This window comes from Telopea speciosissima, chromosome 3, assembly GCF_018873765.1.
Source record: "Telopea speciosissima isolate NSW1024214 ecotype Mountain lineage chromosome 3, Tspe_v1, whole genome shotgun sequence".
Taxonomy (NCBI): Eukaryota; Viridiplantae; Streptophyta; class Magnoliopsida; order Proteales; family Proteaceae; genus Telopea; species Telopea speciosissima.
Genome location: NC_057918.1, coordinates 13,899,088 through 13,921,579, shown reverse-complemented (window position 1 = coordinate 13,921,579; position 22,492 = coordinate 13,899,088). Strand labels below are relative to the sequence as shown.

At 38.7% G+C, this 22,492-nt stretch overlaps 1 protein-coding gene across 1 annotated transcript; it reads left to right on the top strand.

Moving 5' to 3' along the window:
- Positions 1–15,048: 15,048 nt before the first annotated feature.
- LOC122656888 (F-box protein At5g39250-like) lies at positions 15,049–21,364 on the top strand. Its single transcript, XM_043851578.1, has 2 exons — positions 15,049–15,102; positions 20,385–21,364. Exon 2 carries the CDS (start codon positions 20,487–20,489, stop codon positions 21,234–21,236), a length of 750 nt encoding a protein of 249 aa, XP_043707513.1. The 5' UTR covers positions 15,049–15,102; positions 20,385–20,486; the 3' UTR covers positions 21,237–21,364.
- The last annotated feature ends 1,128 nt before the right edge of the window (positions 21,365–22,492 follow it).

Sequence of the window (22,492 nt, the reverse complement as noted above, 5' to 3'; positions counted from 1 at the left end):
CCCCACCTTTTTTGATTCTTTTCTTTTCTGCAGTTGATAAAGTAATTGCAATTTGCAGGGGTTCCTTTCAGAGTTTCACATGCCTTAACTAATATTTAAAAGAGGGCTGAGATTGCACCAAATGCAGCCTTAGTTTTAAACATCTGGACTCACTATTTATTTAACGGATATTTGTGATCTCATATTCTCAATCTCATCATTTTGTGGTTTCTGGACACTCACCTCTTGAAGATTTTCACTCTAAATCGTGGTTAAAGAGAATGAACTATGAAACTATACTTTGAAAGCGTTTGAAATCGTATTAGTGGTATGAAAAGGAAAGAAAATAGATTAAAACACTAAAACAGGTAATAAAGGTTTTTGGAGAAAGCATTACCAAAAAAAAAAGTGTTTGGAGAAAGAACTTTGTCTGAGAGTGTGGCATAAGTCAGCACGCTCATGTGGCTATGTCTCTCCTCAAAACAAGGTGGCAGGGATGTCCTTTCATATGAGAGAGATAGACTCATGGGAATGTTGGCATAGGCCACACTCCAAGACACAAAACTACATCCCTAAAGTTTTGGGAAGTAGTTTTCTGTTTGAGAGTGTGGCCTATGTCAACACTCTTGTGTCTGTCTCTCCCCTCAAAGCAAGGGGGTAAAACTGTATTTTCATATGGGAAAGAGAAAGACTCATGGGAGTGTTGGCTTAGCCCACTGGAAAATTATCCTCTCCAGTTTGCTAAAGCTCGGCAGTGCTAAGTGGAGATGCCGACATGTGGCAGTTTGAAAGCTTGGATCCTTGAAGATGATGATGCCTGATAAACGAATCTTAGTGGGGCGAGAGACTGAGCGAGGCCTGAGTCAGGGTAGGATTTCGCCAATTTTCTTGATAAAGAGGGCTATCAGATGATGGATTTGGAGGCAATTGAGTCGTGGGGGAGGTTGAGGGTTCTGCAAGTAGGGGATATTGAGACAGATACGGGAAGGTGGAGACACTTCGAAAAGAGAGAGGGTTTTGGGTTTTGAAAATAGCCAATTCGATGAGTTTAAATGCATCAGTGAATCTGAATTCGTGGATCTATCTACTATTTTGTCTGCAGGACTTTCATGGAGATTGCACGGGAGGAAAACAGACTATTCCAGATTTCAGTTGAAGTGCGATTTTTATTTTTTTATTTTTTGGGGGTAAAGATTGGAGTACTATTCATCAGTATAGCTACTTTGGATTGAAAGGAAGTGGAGATCATTTAGGCCCCGTTTGTTTAAAGGGGAAGGTGGCGGTGGGATTCTTGGGAAGATGGGACCCACATGTTGGTGGGGGTTTTGTTGGTATAAAAATGTTGAGGGATAGACGAAAATGTATTTTTCCCACCAAAGTACCTTTGAATAGCAAAGGGATGAGATTTTAATGATTGAATGAGACATCAGCTTCTTACCGGAAAAAATAGAACAGAATGAGACAAAGCAATTAATGATGTCTCCTCAGCTTTTGTAAGTTTACCACCCAGGCCCAATTTAACCGAACAATATTGGGGTGGGATTTTGAAATGCGAAATCAGCATTTTTCCATCTCAACAATCCCACGATTCCACCCCACCTAAGTCCCCTCTAAACAAACGGGGCCTTAGGGTTTCTCAAGAATAGAGAGTTGGCTAATGTCTGCGCTCACTCCTACTGCCATGGTTTTAGTGCACGGTATCGGAACGGGTATCGTTCAATCAGAAAATCGATACGATATCGGCATGGTTTGGTCGCATCTGACAAATTTGCCCATGATTCTCCTTTAAAAATAGGTTTTCAAACCATTTTACCCCTTTGTCCGTATTGTGTCAGCAACACGGTATCAAGATCGATCACTTGCAAAACCGGTATGCATCGCCTAATATGGATGATATTATATTAATACCCCAAACCATGTCTGTTGTTGCTACCAATATTAGGCAATCAACTTACTTGGCGCTTAATCTGGGTTTCAGATGTCCATTTGACAAATGTAAAGGGTATTTTAGTCATTTCACTATTTCACTTCAACAGTTCAAACCTATAGACTAAAATCTAATCCACGACGTTGGAAAATCGTTAATAAGAGGGAATTAAGGGTGTAAATTGGTCCGGAATCGGGCATTCGATTTCGGTTCGATGCCAAGTAGTGGTAGTGGGATTCATATCCAGACCAAGTCTCGGATCAATTCTATAATTGGATACTCTAACCGAAACTGGTCGGTTCTGTTTGGTTTGGATTTGGTTACAATTTGGTTCATGTATTTGGTTCTTATCTGGATATATTCGAGTCTCATAAATCATTATTTTCTACAAAGCAGTGATACTACAACAATAACAGTGGTACATCAACAAGGACTAAGCACAAATGCGCAAAGGCTGCTATGGCTCTAGTAGTCTAGAGACTTACCTTACATGTAAGTAAAGAAATGAATATTCACGAGGAAAAATCATCTCCAAAGCATAGTCTTGGGTAGGGGTGTCAATCGGTCGGTTTGGTCCGGGTTTGGTCTGAATTTTTTGATTTTGGTGTGGCTTATAGAGAAACCGAAACCGAACCAATAAGGACTTTTTGGTTTCGGTTTTGGTGCGATTTAGTTTCGTGTCGGTTTCGGTTTATGCGGTTTGGATTCGGTTTGGTACCGGTTTTTTTAAAACAAGTTTGGTTCGATTTGTGCCTATTTTCTTCTCTTTCTCTTTCAACTACATAAATTTCATTAGCCCCACACTTAAAAAGGAGATCAATGGAACAAGCATTGTTACAAATCAATTTCCCTATTTTCATAACCTCATACTCATTGATTTGTAACAATTTCCCTTACAACCATAAATTTGCTCACTAATATTGAAATCAATTCAATTATTCATAACCTTATACTCATTATATTTTTATTAGTTTCATTTAGTTCGGTTTTTGGTGCGGTCCGATTTTCAACCGGTCCCATCATACCCTAGTCCAAAACCAAACCAATAAGGATCGGTTCGGTTCGGTCTCGGGTTTTTTCGGCCGGTTTTGGTTGGTCTTAACAGTTCGGACTAGGATTTGACACCCTTAGTCTTGGTCAAAGAACCCATTGTTTTACCAAATCATCAGCCACCGCATTTGTAGTACTCTGTTTCCATTGAATTGAAATTGTAGTTTCAGAGTAGCAGACAAGAAGTTCGTAGAATTGTATTCATAGGATTAATTTAAGGCTTAAGCCTTAAGACCGTAAAAAAATTAGAAGGTAAACTCTATTTAGGGTTTTAACGAAGGGGGTAATTTGGTTAGATCCGGATCGAAAGCCCGCACAACGGGCCTCCAATTGAGACTCCCCCCCTAGGGGAGGCTTAGGGGAACTTGTTCCCCGATCTCTTGTGGAAAACGAGGTGGCTCATTCCGCTCATCCGCTTACTGCTCGATAGCAGGAGAGTGCTTCTTGCTACCGGGACTGAACTTAATTATAAAACATATTTCTTTTATTTTCGTGGCATCCAAGCATAGCCTAAAGGAATCATGTCTCCATTGATTCCAATTGGAGTCAAAATTGACCCGGCCAATTCAGTTGGTTCTAGTCCTAATTTTAAAATCATCCTTAGGATCAAAGAGTTTTTAATGATAATAGAAGCATGGGAAAGTGAACAAGTGCCTGGCGCACCTGGTAGCATGTGGTGCGTGGAAGCCCATTGCTTCCGGGAGGTTATCATTTTACCCTCTGTCTATATCATATCAACAATCCAATAGTAGTCAAGTATTGGTTGGTTTTGGCCCATACCGATACATAAAACCATGAGTACAAAGGGTTGAGTTCCCACTAATAATTTAGATCCTGTATTGCCGCCTGCTTGTCCTTGCCTGGGTGGGATAGGGCGGTCATTGTGCCCGCAAGTGGCAGTGGAGGATCAAAATCCTCCTACTAATGCCTTGTGCAATGTGATTAAGACGTTAGAATAAAAATGTTTATAAGGATCGAGTTTCCTTCACCCATGATGGAAAGAGAATCTCTTATGACCGTTGATTGATAGAATTTAAAAAAGATATTTCAAATATTCCAAAATAGGACCGGGAGTTAAGGATAACATTTATAATCCCAAGAGTGCAATCAGAGTATTAAATCACTATGGATATAGAAAAATCACCTCGCGGGAATAATCTAGCAGACAAATTTTTTGAAAGTGAATAATCTGATTATCATTAGAAAGAAAATGATCCTTGGCAAACTCTTTAGGTTTTTTTTGCCTGAGTCAACCTACAATTCTTTATCTTCTACTCCTCTCCTACCAATCCCTTATGCACCTTTTGTTTGACGGGAAGGATGGGGTGGGAGGGTTGTGGGATTGGATTGGATCCCACTGTGTAGTTTTGTTTTTTTTTTTCGGGTTGGTAAAAGGTATTTTTATTGAGAAGAGGAGCAAGATAAACACAAAGCATCTTGATTACGCACTTTAAAAAGTCAAGGAGTGGAGATAGGCCATACTGTCTCTCCTGCTAAAGACAGGGCCTCCCTAGCAAGGGCATGGGCAACTGTATTTGCATTCCTAGGAATAACTGAAAAGAAGCAGAGATTTAAGCTGCACGATGGCACAGCAGCGCTGCAGTGCACAACAGCGGATAAAAATTCCATCAACAACCAAAACATTTAATGTTGTTCTCCCTTTTGTAAGTTCATTACCCCACATTTAAACAATCAAGGTTGGGGTGGGATTGTAATTAATGTCTTAAACAACTATAAAACATGGGAAGAAAGTATGCTACCTGGGCACGTACACTGCACTGCCTCTGTGCCCAAACATAGGAGTGAGTAAAATGACCGCTAAACCCCCATGGAAAAGCAAAATTTCCCATTACACAAAAAGGGAGCAATAAAATGTAGGGCTCATGTTCTCTGTGCCGCAGCGCAGGCTGCGCCCAGACACATGGCCCTACCACTCATGGGGGCAGAGTGATCATTGTGCCCACCCCCAGGTGTCTGGGCGCACCCCGGCACAGAGAACATGAGCCTAAAATGTAAGAAAAAAAGTTTCAGTGTCAAGGTTTTAATTGGTGACGGAAACAGTCGGTGTCAATTCCGATTTAGAATCAAATTGAATCAGTCGGTAAAACCCTAGAATCGGCATATTCAAGGAATATTTCAAAGATTCTGGTGTTTAACCCAAGAATCGGTGGTATTGAATTGTCAGAAATCGGGGTTGGTAATCGTCCAATTCCCCGATTCTTGAAAGCCTCGATTCACAAAAGCAAAGTCATCAACAATGAAGACAAAACATATATCTGCATCTGCAGGCTTTGCTTCACGGAAATACAATCTTTTTTTTTGTTTTTTTTTTTGGTGCATTTGGAAATGTTTCTTACAATAATCCAAACAAACCCTTAAGTCGGTGAACGAGTCCTCTACTCCTCTCACAGCCAAGGCAAAACCCATAAACTCGTAATCTCCTCAACTCAAATCTAAAATTTGAAAACAAAGAACAAATTAATGAAAGAATGAATAAAAGCGAACAGAACCCCAGCTTTCAATCGTTCCAATTTCCTTAGCAAAGGAGGAAATGCGCAAAAAGTAAGGAAAAAAGAAATTTTCAAATCCATGATCTGCAACACTGAAACTAATGAGTTTCATATCATCATCTGTACCCAAAAAAAAAAAAAAAACTTTTTATAAAGCAAGTCATTTATCCTGAACGAAATCATAGAAACAAAGTTGTAAAAAACCTAAAACCAACACAGAATTAAAAAATGAGGATTCTTATCGATCTCCTCTTTTCAACTAGTGGAATTAACTATACAACCTCTTTCTTCTCATCCGACGCATAAAAATCGTTCAATCTCTGGAGGATCTCCACTTGGGCTTTGAGGAAGACGATGTAATCTGCAGTTTCTTCAAACAATCGATCAGCTTTTATCTCTCCGTTCCTCGAAGGTATCAAATTCTTCAGAGCTTCCAGTTTGGCGGAGACACCTAAATCTATTCTTCTGCCATTATCAACATTCCTCAACCTTCTCCGGCCTCTACAGTGATTTGTCTTTGATATTCCACGCAAGCTTCTTCGATTCCTTCTCCATGTCCGAACGAGGCTTCTTGGTCTTGAGCTCATGGTGAGACTTGGGCAGAAGACGCGTTTCTGTGTTACCCCAACGGCCGAGACTTGAGGGCGCTGCTTTATGTATGGTGAGTTTTAAGATCGACACTTGTTTTCTGAAAATATACGAAACTGCCATTCCCTTCCATACGTTTTTTTTTTTTTGGTAAAGCATTCCCTTCCATTCATATTTTGAAACTGGAAATGTGAAAAATCTTAAATTCATAACATGTACAACTCGGAAGTCAGACCAACTCGTTGGTGAGTAGATGGATCGTTTAGGATTAACTCAGAAACTGATCTCGCGTTTAATGTTGGAGAGAGTTTTTCTTCACCTATAGTGGATGGATCACCCACCATCCTAGGGTTCACAAACTCTTATAGGGTTTTGTTATATTCCTAAAATACCTTCCCAATGCCTTCTCCCGCCTCGTGGTGAATGAGAGATCCCTTTCACTGTGATTGGAGAAAAATTGGTCCTTTTTCCCTTTATTGTTTGACTCATTAAAAGCATATTTGGTTAAGTTTATCGGCTTTTGCTTAAATTCACTTCTAGGACACAAGAAGTAAATCAACATTTTAAACACACGAAATCATTGATCAAATTGGTCTCTCTGAAATCGGTCTCAAGAACCCGAAATTCCCCACATTTGACCATCCGGAATCAATCCTAAAAACCCTAATCCCCAAGATTGACCGGTGAAGACAAATATGCCCACGAGTGTCGTGCTAATAGTCTTCATTCACAAATGTAAGTTTTACTTCATTTCAAGAAGGGCACCTACGTAATAATGAGACGATAGCGACGGTAGTTTTTGTATCTTGGCTTGAAAAACTATAATTCAATCGATCTTCTATTACCTGGATCCGGTTCTTCAGTGGCTCTAGGCCCCTTTTCTTTTTCTTTTTTTTATTTATTTATTTTTTAACCCTAATCAATGTGTTTGTTATTACTATTTTTTAATATGAAAAAAGAAATCGGGTCATATTGAAGGGACTCAATGTCCATTACAAGATCATCCATGGTTGAAGGTTTTTCCTTGTTTGACTTACGATTAGTTGATTAATTTGTTATCACGAGTTTAGTTCTTCTACACATACGATCACTTGCATGTACGGGTCACATATTAACACCTATTTATTTTATTTTTATAAATATCTTTCATTTATTAAATGGCAGCAAGTGGGACATGTGTTTGCACCTAACTCGTATATGAAGATGAACATGCATGTAGAGGATCTCATGTCATTATCACCATACATGCATTCTACTACAATGAGAAATACCCTTCAGATTGGCTTCGAGTGTGCAGTTCTGCATGCATTGCTAATTCTTAACACTAAAAATGGTTTTAAGAATCGTAAATTAGATCGGTGAATCAATCGGTTTGGATTGAAATCGTTCATGATTGATCCAACCGATTTGAATCAAAATCAGACACTGACCGATTCATCTCCGATGCTGTTTTCTGAAACAATGTCTCAAGTACAGATTTAAGTTTGCAGTATTAGTTGTTACCTGTTTAAATAATTAATTTATTTTACTCAACTTATTCAGACCAAGAGGGTAAATTGGAACATTTATGAGAAAGAATAGTAGTCACTGAGTTTGTAGTGTTTGGCTCACTGAGTTGTTCAAGCACTGGGCAAGCCTTATAATAATGATAAAAGTTCGAGAAAGAAACGCAAAGAGGATAATTGGAAAAGGGCATTTTAGGTATTTAATGGATAAAGAGAGTAGCGTCATCCTAGGATTTCGGGGTGTGGCATGTGGTGGTATGGTGTGGCCAGCGATTCCAGCGAAGGCCTCGTTGGAAGAAGAGAGATAGAAAGAGAGAGAGAGAGAGAGGGGGGAGAGGAGAAACTGAGAAAGGGACGTTGGGGGTGCACATGGGAGCACATGGACAGAGTAGTGTACCGTTGAGGGGTGGCATGTGACAGTGTGACGACGAACCAGGGGAGAAACTGTACACCATGTTCTCCACATTCCCTGCATAGAACTGATGGGTGGCAGGTCCCCTTGCCCCCCCTTTTTTTTTTTTTTTTTTTTTTCTCTCTCTCCCTCTCTCCCTCTTCACAAGAGCCTCTCATGAAGTGAACCCACAAGTCCACAACACTACTTCTCTCTACTTCCCTCCTTAAGCTGAAAAGTAATGATATTTAATGATAATATAATTATCCATTAAGCAATACATACCTCACATGTTGGTTTATCTTTCAAAACACCGTTTGCTTAATCACACATGCATACATGTGATTCTTTTTCGTTTTGGAACTGCACATGTTTTGCATGTTGACACTTGTATGGTGAGTGAAGCAAGTGGATGAAAATTTTATTTTATTTTATTTTATTTTATATTTTGAGGGGAGGGGAGGTGGTGTGGCAGAAGGATCTTTATCGCCCTAGTACTGGGGCACTGTTGTACGCATCATGTGGCACAGCAGTGCCCATGTGTGTACAATGGGTCCTATGCACACATTGGCACTGTTGCACCGCATGATGCGCACAGCAGCGCCCCCAGTAGTGGGGGCAATAATTTTCTGTGGGAGAGATAAACTTCACGTGGACCCATATAATAGGATCTGCTGCCCACTTGCTAATGAATTTTTTTTCTCTCAAGTCCTCTGTATCGGACAGTGCACCACACTTGATTGGATAAAAATTCACTTTCGGTGTAGTGCACCGTCAAATGCACAGTTAGGTACACAGGATTTGAGAGGATAAAGATCCCTTGATAACTATCCCAAGGGTGATCCAACAACCATCCATGAAGTGTGGTTACCAAGTAGGAAGAGGATCCGGATCTCTAGATCACGTGGTTTTAGTAATTGGTCGAATGTAGGGGTGTCAACTGTTTCGGTTCTGGGATTGGTCTGATTTTCTAGCAGTTCCGGCTATAAGGTGTCAAGACCAGATCCGGACCAATAAGCTCACTGGTTCCATATCTGAGATCCAGGACCATTAACTAATGGGTGGTCCGGTTTCATTTCCTAATCGAGTCCAAACATGCCCTTGTTGAGTAGCCAAATGTAAAGCATTTTTCCCATTGGAACTAGAAATCTCAAGCAAGCTAGAATATTTCATTTACTACTGGTGTGTGTCCTCTATGTGCAACATATATGAGAGGGGTAGAATACTAGAATTTGAGGGACCAAGTGTCTTGCTTAGTCTTGGGTCATGTTCTAATAGTAACTGGACAATAACTGTATAATAAAAGTCATTTTAACTGTATGTTAAAATAACAAAAATCATCTTTAACATTTTAAAATAGAAAAAATGGTGCAAGGCAAGTTCAAGTGTATGTATTTCTTCTTGTTCCAACGATTTCTTAATGGTTCTGGGGACCAGACCAGATCCGGACCAATAACCTATCACTAAGATTAGATCCAGATCAATAAGCTATTGGGTGGGTTGGTTCCGGTTCCTAGTGGGACAGTTTCGGCCCGATTACCGGTTCCCATCCAAAATTGACACCCCTAATCGAATGTAGTCCATTCGTATTATGGGCTCAGGCCAAACTAACCCAAAAATCTGTTGAGCCTCAAGTAACAAGCCTATTTCAATGTATGCCCCATGCTTATCTCCATGTATATTGATGCACGCCTATGTTCTCGAACCACTATTATGCATGCTGTCATGGTTTTGGATTTTTCACAGCTATCACTTGGCAAAATCCATGTGAGTTGGAATTTAACATCTGAGCAAGGGAGCTCGGAGTCCATCTGTCCATAAAATTTGAGCCCTCATTTGATCTATCACATGATAGATATTTGTAACATGTTGAGAAGATTCTCGATCAACATAAGCCGTGTTGTATAATATACAATCTAGGTTCTACACATTTAAAATTTGCTTATGGACGGGATGGGCAGAAATCAGTCCATCCCATTCCACATTTATCTTGGGCTCAGACCAAACTGGCCCAACAAACTTTTGGGCGTAGTTTGGATAGGATTGATTTGCTTTCTTGTTGACCTAACCAAATGTTGTCCTTATAGCTGCTTGGTTGTGTGGTCTCTACACCAGGAGGTGGGGGGGGGATAATATAGATGGAATTTTTTTATTTCATGAGGGCAGAGTGGTTATTTTGTATGCTCATGTACATTCCTCCTCATGTGTAAATCGAAACGGAACTGCGTACACATACACAAATGAACATAGCCAGACTCTGAAGACACCTACAACACGACTGAAGAAACCCTAGTCTAATATCATGTGAATATCCAACCCAAAAGCTAAAACTATTAGGTGAAGGAAGTCGCAAGGAATATGAGGGGACAAAAATTCTTAGGGATAACCGATGTGATACTATTCCTCAAACATTTTGAGAATGACCCACGTAGATTAATAATTTGATAACTTGAGTCCTTGACCGGTAGACGACTAATGAAGGATTCCCTAGTATTTGATATTGATCAAGTCCGGCAATTTCCATGACTACTCCCTTCGTTGCAATACGTTGTGTCGTGGAATAAGGCATGGATCTCAATGGGTGGAAGGTCAAGTGAAGAAACTGAAGCTAAGAATGTGTTTTAATTTGTCACATTAGCTTCCACAGAGGTAGGTTTGTAAGAGTTCTTTTATTGTTTGATCCTTGATTTAAACTATGCATAATTATTTATAATGTTTTGTTTTAGTTTTTTGTCGCAAGGATAAGTTAGTTAGATGTCAAATTTTGAGTTCCATCTCAATCGTATTGTATAAGTGAGAGATTTGTCACACCCATACTACACTTTATTCCCAATTGTTGAATCAAAATTACCGAAGTTAATTTTTTTTTTAACTAATTTGTAGAGCTCCATAATTTTACGTGGGAAAAAAGTGATTAGGATGATACTTAACCACAAATCACATGAGATAAATCAATTGTGATCTAAAAATCGTTTTAAAAAGTCTTCTCAATGGGAGAGAAAGAGTGAGTTGTGTCACCTTGATTAGGGTTTAGGACTCAAAGATGACCGTTGACTCTATAATTAAATTGATTTGATTGAGAGATCAGTTCGGACTAATTTACTCCTATATTTTTCAAAAAACAAAATCAGATTTTTTTAAAAATATTTTTACTCTTATTCCATACTGATGAATCGGCCAAGAATCGGTATCAATCTCCAACGATACCGATATGAATCTGCCAATCCAATACCGATTCCTCAAACCAAGGTCAAGACTCACGATTGTAGATTACTTTATAAACAAAGTCAAGCTTTGAGGAAGAAGAAGTAATGTTTTCAACATATATGGGCTAACATTTGGTATGAGTTTAGACTAGTAGATGGGCGTTGATTGGTAGGTTTGGTTGGATGGAGCCAAATACTAGAGGTGGTCTGTTTTTATGGGTAATGGGCTTCAATTAACTGCCTTAAAATGTAAAGTGTAGAATAGACCTATTTACAATTGGCCTTATTATGAGAGAGTCCCAATTGTACTTCATTTCAGGGTTAGTCCCATGCTCTCCCTTTATCTAAAGGAAGCAATGGCTATTAGTTGCAATCACTGACAGATTGTATAGAGAGGAAAGCAGACAAGACTAACAAAAAAAAAGAGAGCATTTAAGGAGTTTTTCGGCAAACAATATGGATCCAGGTATGATTCCGATCAAACCTCTTATTGTTTGCATTCTTTGATCTGTCATATTGATCCTATGATCCTATGAATGTTTTAAACAATAGACATACACTAAGAGAAGTTTCTATCAAATTCTAGAGCATAACTTGGTAAGCATACAAATAGTGAATCGATACCCAAATTGTTGCCTCTCTTCTAGAACTTATGCGTGAAGAGACACTACAAAAAATTATAGTAACATAATCTTTCACACATTATATGCTTCGATATCAGTCTTGTTGTAATCAAAGTTGGTGAAAAAGAAGTTGTAACCTTAAATATTTTTTTTCTTCTTCTAACGTATGGACTGTCCAAATGAAACCTCTATAGGTGTATAGAATTTTAATACCTTTTTTTGATTGCCCCTTATCTTATTCCCAAAAGATCTTTAAGCTGTATAAAGGATTTATTTTTAAAAAAAAAATTGAAAGTAAGATATCATTATGTAATTATCTAAAATTGTCATTGTCTTGCACATTATTTTAATACACATATGAAATGACAATATTCACCCTCATTGGGAAAAAAAATGTGTCGTATTAAAAGGGCAAAAATAGTAAAGTTACAAGATATTTGACACCTTAAAAGGTATCAGTAAGAAAATCCCTTTAATGTGATACATTTTTTCTTTCAACAAGGATAAACATTTTCACATGTTTATACTCGATAATAATAAGGCATTTCAAATTATTTTGCAAATTGTCTTTTTACACCTAATTTAAATACGTTTGAGAATAAGACAAAGAGTAAAGAAAGGAAAGTTACAACTTCTCAGCTCACCACTTTAGTAGTTTAGTTACACCAACATGCTCACACATGTATATAGATTCGGCAAAAAGGAAGCTACTACTTGGGTGCGTTGTTATGGAGACAACTTGGGCTCCCTATTTTTGTCACATGGCATGTCAAGTGGGACAATCCAAATATTGTATGGAAGATACCTATCATGATCAAACGTGAAATTTTAGGCAACAAAGATGAGGGTAAAAATTGAATCATTTTATAGAGCATGAAAAAAAAAATTTAAATCCACTAATGAGACACGAGCAAAATTCACTAAATTTTTTTAATAAATATATTAAAAATAATGAATTTTTCTTTAGACATAATAACACAAATAGAATAAGAAGAGCTAATGGACCATCCAAATATTTATCGTATGGTTTATTGGAACAGCTCACATTTTGTGGATATGTAGATTAAAAGTCTCTTATTTACATGTCAAATTTCATTTCAAAAAGAGGTCACAAAATAAAACTTAAAAATTAAAAATGTTATAAGAGGGTTTTTTTTTTTTTGTGGGTAATATTGTAAGAGGGTTTATTGACATACATAGATGGCTGAATATTATAAGAATGAATGTATGAACATTAATGAAAATATATTTGACTGACTTTTATTGTAAAATTTGATAATAAAAAAAAACTAATACATGAAATGTAAAAATGATCCAATAATCAATTGATCAAAGCGGGTTGTTCGATGCCCCTCTCCAATTTCCTAAAATGCAATGCAGTGTAGTGCAGTTTGGGGTTGAGATATCGACATCTGGCAGACGCAAAATCCAACTGTGCTAAGCTTGAGAAGAAAAAAAAACTTGATCAATCAAACTTGAATCATTAGATGTCGCACCTACCAGGTGTCTAGATCTTAGCCCTGACTTTCATCGCATTGCAATTTTAGGGAATTAGAGAAAATTGTAATCCTAAAATTAGTTGGATGGTGCAATAAATTATCAAAATGGACCACGAAAAAATAGCCCCTCTTAAAGAAAATTTGGTTGCAACTATCCCACCCACTTTATTCCTTGCATCCAAGTATTTCCATAAAATAAAATAAAAAAAGCGAACATGCATCCTAGTAATTGTATGATGCGGGTCCAAGTCAATGATTAATAAATGCCACGCGTTGAAAGATAAGGCATTCCAAGAATATTTCCCCCAAGTCATCTTTCAACAAAAAAAAAATATGTAAACTTCTTTTAAGTGTGATGTGGCAAATAAAAAAGAATACTTTCAAAACAAAGCAGCATCCAATGTTTTTTTTAGAGGAGTATCCAATAATGGTTCTTCATATCAAAATGTGGTGGTGTTTTCTACACCTCTCACAGGGCACCGTGAGATGACATCTTTGCCCATGAGTAGATTACCCATTAGTGTTCTTCCATTGGCCTAGACGAATGTGTAGAGACCATGCAACCAAGTATAGATCCCTTGCTCATATATTGAATAAAGGAAGGACTTTGTTGTGTGGCTCTTGTGCCAACATAGAGGCCAATGGTAGCATGCACACAACTTCTAAGGGGAGGGGCGGGGTGATCATTTCAATGTTCCATGTGAGAGGCCGTAGGAGGACGCTATTGGACAGTATTCTTTTCCTCATTAAATAAATAACACCCTTGATTCTTTGACCTCTCCATGACCCCATCCCATTGAAAATGTGGAAGTTTTTTTTAAAACAATTAAAATTTCATAAAGATGAAATAGATTTTATATTAAATAATTGTTTATCTTTTTTTTTTAATTAGAGTAGATATTTTGGATATTTTTTGAAACCATTTAAGAACTGTATAACCATTTAATAAATGGTTTGGTTTTAGTTTCTTTACATGAAATTGTTTAATAAATGGTTCAATTTTAATTTTTACACATTGTGAATCCAATCGAACTGAAACCATACCAATTAACACCCTAATAGTGAGGGGGGAGCGGAAGAGGGACAAAGGGTAATTTAGGGATCTAAATTAATAAGGGAGAAAAAGATGTGAAAGTTTGCTATTATGGAGCAATCAGAAAAGTTTAGGTAATAGAATTTGAGTAAATGGGTGTGATAAAAAATTTCACTAATATATTTTTCTTTAAAAAAAAAAAGAATTATTTAATCAAAATTAGGGAAGAAAAATCAGTATATTACAAGCTTGTAAACTTTCATTGTTGTTTCTCTAATTCTTCTCCTGGGACGACGCCGAGAGCTCTTCTGTGTCATTCGCCGGAGTCTAAGATTTTCTACTTCGACCGGCAAAGGTGCATTTGAATCTCTTCTCAAATTTTGTTATTCCATCTTCTTTCGATCATGTTGGGATCTCATCTTCTTTTTTTTTTTTTTTTTTTTTTTTGTCATTGTTGTAATTTCTATTCTCTGTTTTTGATGTGAGAGTTCATGATTCTGATTTGATGTGAGAATTTTGATTTCGATGACGATCCCCCCCCCCCCCTTTATTTAACCATCTGGATAGGATTTGTGAATTCTTACAAGTACCGCAAGTTTCAGTTGCATTTTTCTTCTTCCTTACTTTTCTAGATAATTTTAATTCCTAATTTTGACTGGTCTTTTTTTATTTTAATCTGGTCGGAATTTATTGTATTTTTTTTTTCTGATAATGTACTGTCATGAAATGAAATGCAGTAGTGCAAGGAATTTTTGGTACCAAACGAAGCTTCTTCCTTCAACTTGTTCTGTGTATGTTTTATTTTTCGGTCAGTGCTGGGAATGTATGTTTATGCAGATCCCGGAAATTGGCCTTTTGATTTTAGCTTTGAATGTTTATGTGTAGTCTCAGGGGTCAAGATTGAAAATAACTTAACTGGTAAGTTTTATGGTAAAAGTTTTATGGCCCAGTGCTTGACCAGAGAGTTTTATGAGCTTTCTGTGAGTCCAATTTTTTATAGGATTTTGTGATATCTTCAATTTTCAATCTTTGCATGGATTGAGAAATCTCTAAATCTCATTATAGTTCTTAATTCTGAGGTAGATATCCAGAGTTGAAAATATGGAACTATATACCCTGCTTGATTTTACTTGTTTCATTATTTCTCCTTTTTTTGTATTTTATGAGTTGAAATATGAGTTCTGTCTGATGAGTACACAAGCAAAGGAATAAATTAGTACCAACTTGTAGCTTTTGTCGTCAAATTATCTGCAGGTACAGGCCTGATGCCTCATTGTTCAAACATGCTGTATCGATATGGTGTACTGTGTAGTCAGTGGAAATTATATTCCTCGATGCCTTCTAGTATTTACATCCATGGTAGTTGTGTTTAACTGGGGGCTGCTAGCATGAAGTCATGTGTCAAGTCTGAGAGCAGCCATTTTGTGCAGTAAATGCTGGAGTTTAATCCACCCCTTCAGGAAACTGCAAAAGTGGGACTTGCACCAGGTTACAGCCCTTTTTATATATATATGTGTGTTTAAATGGTGCAAGCTAGTTGGAATGTGAAGACATCTGAAGCAGATACTGGCCTAGCTTTGTTATCCTGTAACTCCTATGAAAAGGTTGGGGGCGGGGTTGGAAAGCACATAGATTTATGATGGTGTCTTGCAGTACCTGAGTCCCACACTCCCACCAAAATTGACCTATATGATGTCAAAACTTAAGTTGGAGACCCAAAAGACCTCAATTGCCTGTGAATGCTGGAATCAAATCAAACTTGGATGCAGTTGAAGCTAGTGAACTAAAACTAACTTAACGGGCCTAACTACATGAGCATGCTGAGAACTTCCATCCTTTCATACTTGTGACGCAGGGAGATTTGGGTCCCCAATTTTTCATCTAGTGATGGTGAATGGTAGTAATAAACCTTGAATTGGTATTAGTGAAACTAATCGAGGGAAAGGAAGAATTTTTTTTTGTGTGTGTGTGTGTGTGTGGGGGGGGGGGGGGGGGGGAAGAACCCAAAACTTGGTCATCTATCTTTTGACAAGTACCACTACTATAGACCCGTGTTGTTCCTCATTTTGATAGATTACAAAGTCCTTCTGTCCATCTTTGTAAAATTTTGATAAATTATAGTCCTTTTGACCATCTTTGTAAACTTAAACCAAATTATAAAATAAACAGATAAATTACCTGATCTGCAGTTATTCATCTTCTCCCATAATCAGTCCCTGTGTTAAATATTCTGCAGTTTTCAGCCCAGTTTATGAAATCGGTAGTTAGACTTGAACCTGCTGATTACATAGAGGCCTTTGGCATCAACTCCTGCCTCGTTTCAGACCTAAACCCATATACCTCTATTCTGTTTCAGCTCCCTAAACTGTTACCCAACAGCCTGACCTTCTTCTAGTTTGTTTCACACCCTCTTCCATCAATTTTTCTACAGCCTGAGTTTCTTATAAGTGAGACTCACTCCCTGGTTTAAGATCCTGTTCTGGGACTATTTGAAACTTTCAAATCTGTCCTACTTTAGTTGCACTTATAAGTGAGACTCACTCCCTGGTTTAAGATCCTGTTCTGGGACTATTTGAAACTTTCAAATCTGTCCTACTTTAGTTGTACTTATAAGTGAGACTCACTCCCTGGTTTAAGATCCTGTTCTGGGACTATTTGAAACTTTCAAATCTGTCCTACTTTAGTTAGACTCACTCCCTAGTTTGTTTCACACCCTCTTCCATTAATTTTTCTACAGCTTGAGTTTCTTATGAGTGAGACTCACTCCCTGGTTTTAGATCTTGTTCTGGGACAATTTGAAACTTTCAAATCTGTCCTACTTTAGTTGGACTTATGGCATTGTGTGGCAGTGTTCAGGGTGCATATGTTGTCATTGTTGGTAACAGTGCATGTGTTTGAGGTGATTTAGCATTGTTGGGATGTGTTTGAGATGTCAGAGATGTGCTGGGAATGTTTCCGGGTGTGTTTGACATGTGTATGGACGTCAGATGATATGTACAATATGTTTCAGATGTGTTGGACATGTTAGATGATGTGTTCTGATGTGTAGGACGTGTTCAGATGGTACAACATGTTACAAGATATGTTTGCATGTACATGCCATGTATAGCATGCGTAGAGAATGATTGTGATGTGAACATGACATGGTAATATGATGATGTAGTCATGTGTATGGTATGCTTGGAAGGTGGCATGGATACCTAAAAGGGGTATGTGTGTATGGTGATAGGTGATGATGATATGAGTGGTCATGTATGTCATGGGCCAAGTGAGGTTTCATGGTCTCAGGAGATGTCCTAATGTCTAAGTGGCAGCCACATGGTAGCATAAGCATGGTCAGCATGCAAGGTAGCCATGCACATTGGGACCAGCAGCACAACACATGGGCAATGCAAGAACTCAAATACTTGGTCAATGGTGCAGCTGTCCAAGCCACCAAGGCCATAGCAGCGGCCAAGTGATGGCCACATTGGCTGGGTTGGCAAGGGGCATGGCTCCACATGCTGGGCGGCATGCCCGCAGAGTTCCCTGCGTGCGGGCATGCCATGCCCAGACCAATAAAAAAATAAACTCTAAAAGTATGGGAACACCACACACTTGTTTGACCAAATGCATAAGAGAAGGGTTCAAATTGGAGTGCTCTCGGTAAGACGATATGACTGACACATTTTTCTCAAATCTAATCGGTTCCAGAACATTTATGGCCATCCAACGTGGATCCAAAGAAGTTGAATGGGAGGAGGCGGAGAATATTCTCCTGCCTGTCCTGTGGTTCTTCTGCGCAGAGACATATTTGTGTCATCTCACAGAAACGGTGACTTGTTTTGGTGTACCCGAGCGTACGGGAAGTATTTAGAAGATTCCGTTGCAAGCCTTTTTCGTTTGACGCACAAAGATGCTTTTCGTGTGTTGCGTTTCATGGAGTCAAAATGCCGCAACTCACAATACCATTGTGTAGCACTGGTGTACTACGCGACAGCTCAAGATTTTCATGTGGCTCTGAGCAGCCCCGCAGGTTGTAAGCCTCGTCAAGCGCCGCGTGAAGATCCTACGGAGGAAGATCAAACCGCATTTTGGAATAGAGATCCGACGGCTAATATCAAAGCAGCCAGTTTGTTACACCTGTCTGCTATTTTCCTGTCTCCAAAAAAAAACAGTCACTATTTAAACCTCGTGATACGCGTTCTATCATAAAAATGCCCTGGTTGCCCAAAATGCCCCTGAAACTTTGCAAGGCCATAAGTTGGGCATTTCAAGTCCATTTTGGGTGGTTCAAGTTGCTGTTTTTTAAGAAAAATAAGAAGAAGAGCTTGGGACTGCTTGTGAGAGTTGGAAAACATCCTATTGCCCAGATTTTGAAGGAGAAAACTAATTTGCACATTTGGAGCATTGGGATTGCATTTAAAGCACTGTACTTCAATTGAATCCCCATGAGCATGTGGAAGATGGAGATGATGGTTGTGAGCTTTGTTCTTCAAGTGGCTAGTCCACTTAGGTGAGTTCTTCCCTATTTTCATTTGTAGATCCTAGGTTGAGTTGAATGTGATGTATACACTTAGTTGATTATTATGGGGATTGGGGAATTCAATTTTATCATTTTATTTGCATTGTAAGGGACCTTGGAGTGGGTGCTCTCAACGTGTTTGTTAAATTGACTAGTAGGAGCTAGACCCTCATAGTTGGTGCTGTGAGGAGTTGGGGTTGTGGCCCTTAATCTTTGTATTATCAAGGACTAAAACAGGTGTAACCTGGATTGTGGGAGCAGTCATTTTGAGTTGAGTATCAGAGTATTGAGCAAATACGAAACCCCATAGGGGGTTTGCTCCATGGATGTAGGCATATTGCCGAACCACGTAAACTTGTGCGTTGTGGTTGTTTGCTTTGATTAGAAGTGTTGTGGTGCGTGCAAAGTGGGTGTGAATCTCTTGGAAGGCCTAACCAATCTTGGTTATAAGGTGGGAGTTCACACGAACTGTAGTTGGTAAAATTGGGATTGTCCCAGCCAAGTGTTTGAACTGTTGTTGGCACAGTGCAGTGGTCTACAGGACATGACTTTTGGTGGGAAAATTTTTTAGCCTACTGATTCACCCCCCCCCCCTCAGTAGTGAAGCTAGTTCAACATTCTGTGATATGAACAACTTTTATTGATCGGATGCCATCTAAGTCTCATTAGTCATCCTTTTTTTTTTAATATTCTTTTGAGTTCATTGATTGGGTCTCTTCTGAATAAAAGTGTTTTGGATCAGAGAATACAGATTATGAGCACAGAAGTGGGTTTTGAGATATAGTGTCTTAAGGATAAGGTGGTTCCCTGACTTAAAGAGAAGATAGATGGCTTGGAGAAGGTATCATGTATCAAAAGGGAACTTGTAACATTTACAATATTCTCACAGTTCTTGGTAGTGTACGTGGTATACAGGTTGGATTATTGCATATGCTTTTTATAAGTAATATGACTTAGAAGAGGCAGACCTTGAGGGGCAAGAGTATATATGTAACCTCCCAATTTTACCTCATCCATCAATATGTATACATATGTTATTAGTTTAGATGCCCCCCTCCCAAGAAAATTCCTGTGTCTACCCCAGTTAAAGAGGGGGGGGGGGGGGGTTGAGGACTATTGAGATCTAGCAACTTTGATCATATTATTATATATTAATAGTTACTACTTCTGTTTTATTCATCTATTTCAGGGGTTCATTCGTTGCAATTTACAAGAAACTGGTAGTTTTTTCTTTGCCAACCCAAATTGAACTGGATGAAATACGAGTTCCAAGATGCAGCAGTAGCCCAAAAGTTGGCCTCCAAGGGCAGTAAAAAAAATTATTTTAAAGAAAAATGACTAATACAAAAAGGAAGTGTGTCTCGTCACATTACCAGATTAATTTTAACTTGTTGCTACCCTATCTAGAAATGGGCTCAAATGTATAACCTCCAACCATCTTTGTTTTTTCTTTTTTAATTTTAATTTTCGTTTTTACTTGACAATATATCAAATAGAGCATTGATTTATCCTGAAGTTCAAATAAGATGCAAGTCATCGTGTTGCTGAGAATACTGTTTTCTTTTTCAGAAAAACCTTTGGAGTGTTCTATCGCTTGTGAGCTTGTGACTGCTATAAGATGCTCTCTGAAGCCAAAGCCATTGCATTCTCATTCTACAGTGTAAATTAAGGATGACATATGGGGAAGCCTTGAAAGTTGTATTTCCGCTTTTGGATGGCAAAGACCTTGCTTCATGTATGTGTGTATGTAAACAGTGGAGAGATTTTGCAAGAGATGATTATTTTTGGAAATGCTTATGTGCCAAGCGATGGCCCTCAATCTGCAAGAGGCCTACACCTCCCCCTTTATCCTATCACAAGCTCTTCCAGATGTCTTATAAACACCACCATCAGAAAACTCTTCTTCCCCCAAGACTCTCCTTTGATGACTTGGAGTTCTACGTAGACATATGGGCTGAAGAAAGAATAATCTTCTCAGAAATGGTCCCAGGCTCCGTCCTTCGAGGGGGGATGAAGGACCTGCCTCCTGGAATTTGTGAAATGTTGAGGTTTCACCTGGAGGGTCCCGAGTACAAGATGATAATACCTGTTGAGCCTAAGTTCAACATTCCTCTGAGCCAGACCGTTAGTGTCTCTGTGCTTGTGGGTCGGAGGGATAACAACAAGGTAGCTTGCATTGTCAACAAATCCTTTTTTGATTACATAGATCGGACAGCATACAGAGCCCTCGCTTTTGATTACCTCGACTTCTCCCCGGTCTACCCATTCATCTCAGGCATCCGTGCTTGGGTTTCGTTGCTCTTCATGGAGGATGGAGGTGATGGAGTTATTGATGTTTTTGGATTCGAGTTGGACTTCTGTGATGTTGCGAACTCTGAAAATGAGGTTTTGTGGCTGCTAGACATGCTTGATTGGAAATAAGAGGTATCAAATATAATTATCTTGTTTATGTTTTCTATGATGTTGCGGAGGCTTTGTATAGTGAAACTTGTTATTATGCACAGCTTTCTCATGGCATGACTTATCTTATCACTGTTGTTGTACTTGTGGTCGTAGTTTGTAGATTATCTTATTTTACTTTAAATGAATATTGGCAAATGTCATTCCTGCGCACACTCTCTTTCTCTCTCACATGCTTGCACACGCACACTCAGGAGAAGGGTTCGTAATATTGGTCTCGGATCGATCGGATTGGATTGGTATCAGCTGAGACCGATCCACTGGTACGGTCTAAGGTAAAAAGGTAATAAAATTTGAGTTTTTTTTATTAAAAAACAGCGATAAATGCATCCAATTCGGACTGATTCTAGGCGATACTGAGATTGATCCCGAGATTATGAACCATGCTCAGGAGGCATCAACCATTGTCCTGCCAATTAGTGGGCAAAACTTGGGTTGGTCCGCTGGATTTTGTCCCAACTCTAGTGAGACCCCTATTCTCTGGAATGTGGAGACTCACTTAACTGCTGGAGTTGCTGCTTGTGGATGCCTTGTAGGTCTGCTGTTCCGCAGTATCAATGTGTACCATGTACCGTATATCAATATTGTTTTCATACTGAATTATCTGTATTGAACAGTATCAAATAATTTTGGTATAACGTCGGTATGAGATACCTATATCGAGTTGGTATTTGGTACAATAGTGGTATGGACATAATGCTGAAAATACATCATATCGTATTGGTACCATACCGAATACTTGTACCAAATTGATTTGGTACGGTATCAGTATGAGATATCTATACCAAATTGGTATGGGATATATGTGCAGTGTACCGTATTGAGTATCATATACCATACCGATTGACATCCTTATCACCATTGCTCTCTTTTTCTTCCTTGATCAGTTGATTGTAACATTTTGTGCGTACAAGGAAAGGAGAAAGTTTCTCTTTCACTATAGGTGAAAGGTGAAAGAGAATCCCACTACTATGATGTCATGATTATTCTCCCTTTCTCTCCTTTATTGTACGAAGGCTCGAAATATTGTTGGTACTGCTCATAGAGTTTCATCCAACCATCAAAATTGATGGATGAAAAGATTCTCTCTTCATCGTGGTTGATGGAAAATTTGGTCCAAAGAAGAAAGATCTCTTGTAGGAGTCAACATGGATAGATGGCAAGCCAAGGTCGGCACTCACTGGCCATATTGTAGCCCAACAACAGCTCTAGGAGAA

Coding starts and splice junctions, on each gene's coding strand:
- LOC122656888 (XM_043851578.1), top strand. CDS start 20,487: ATGACATATGGGGAAGCCTTGAAAGTTGTATTTCCGCTTTTGGATGGC.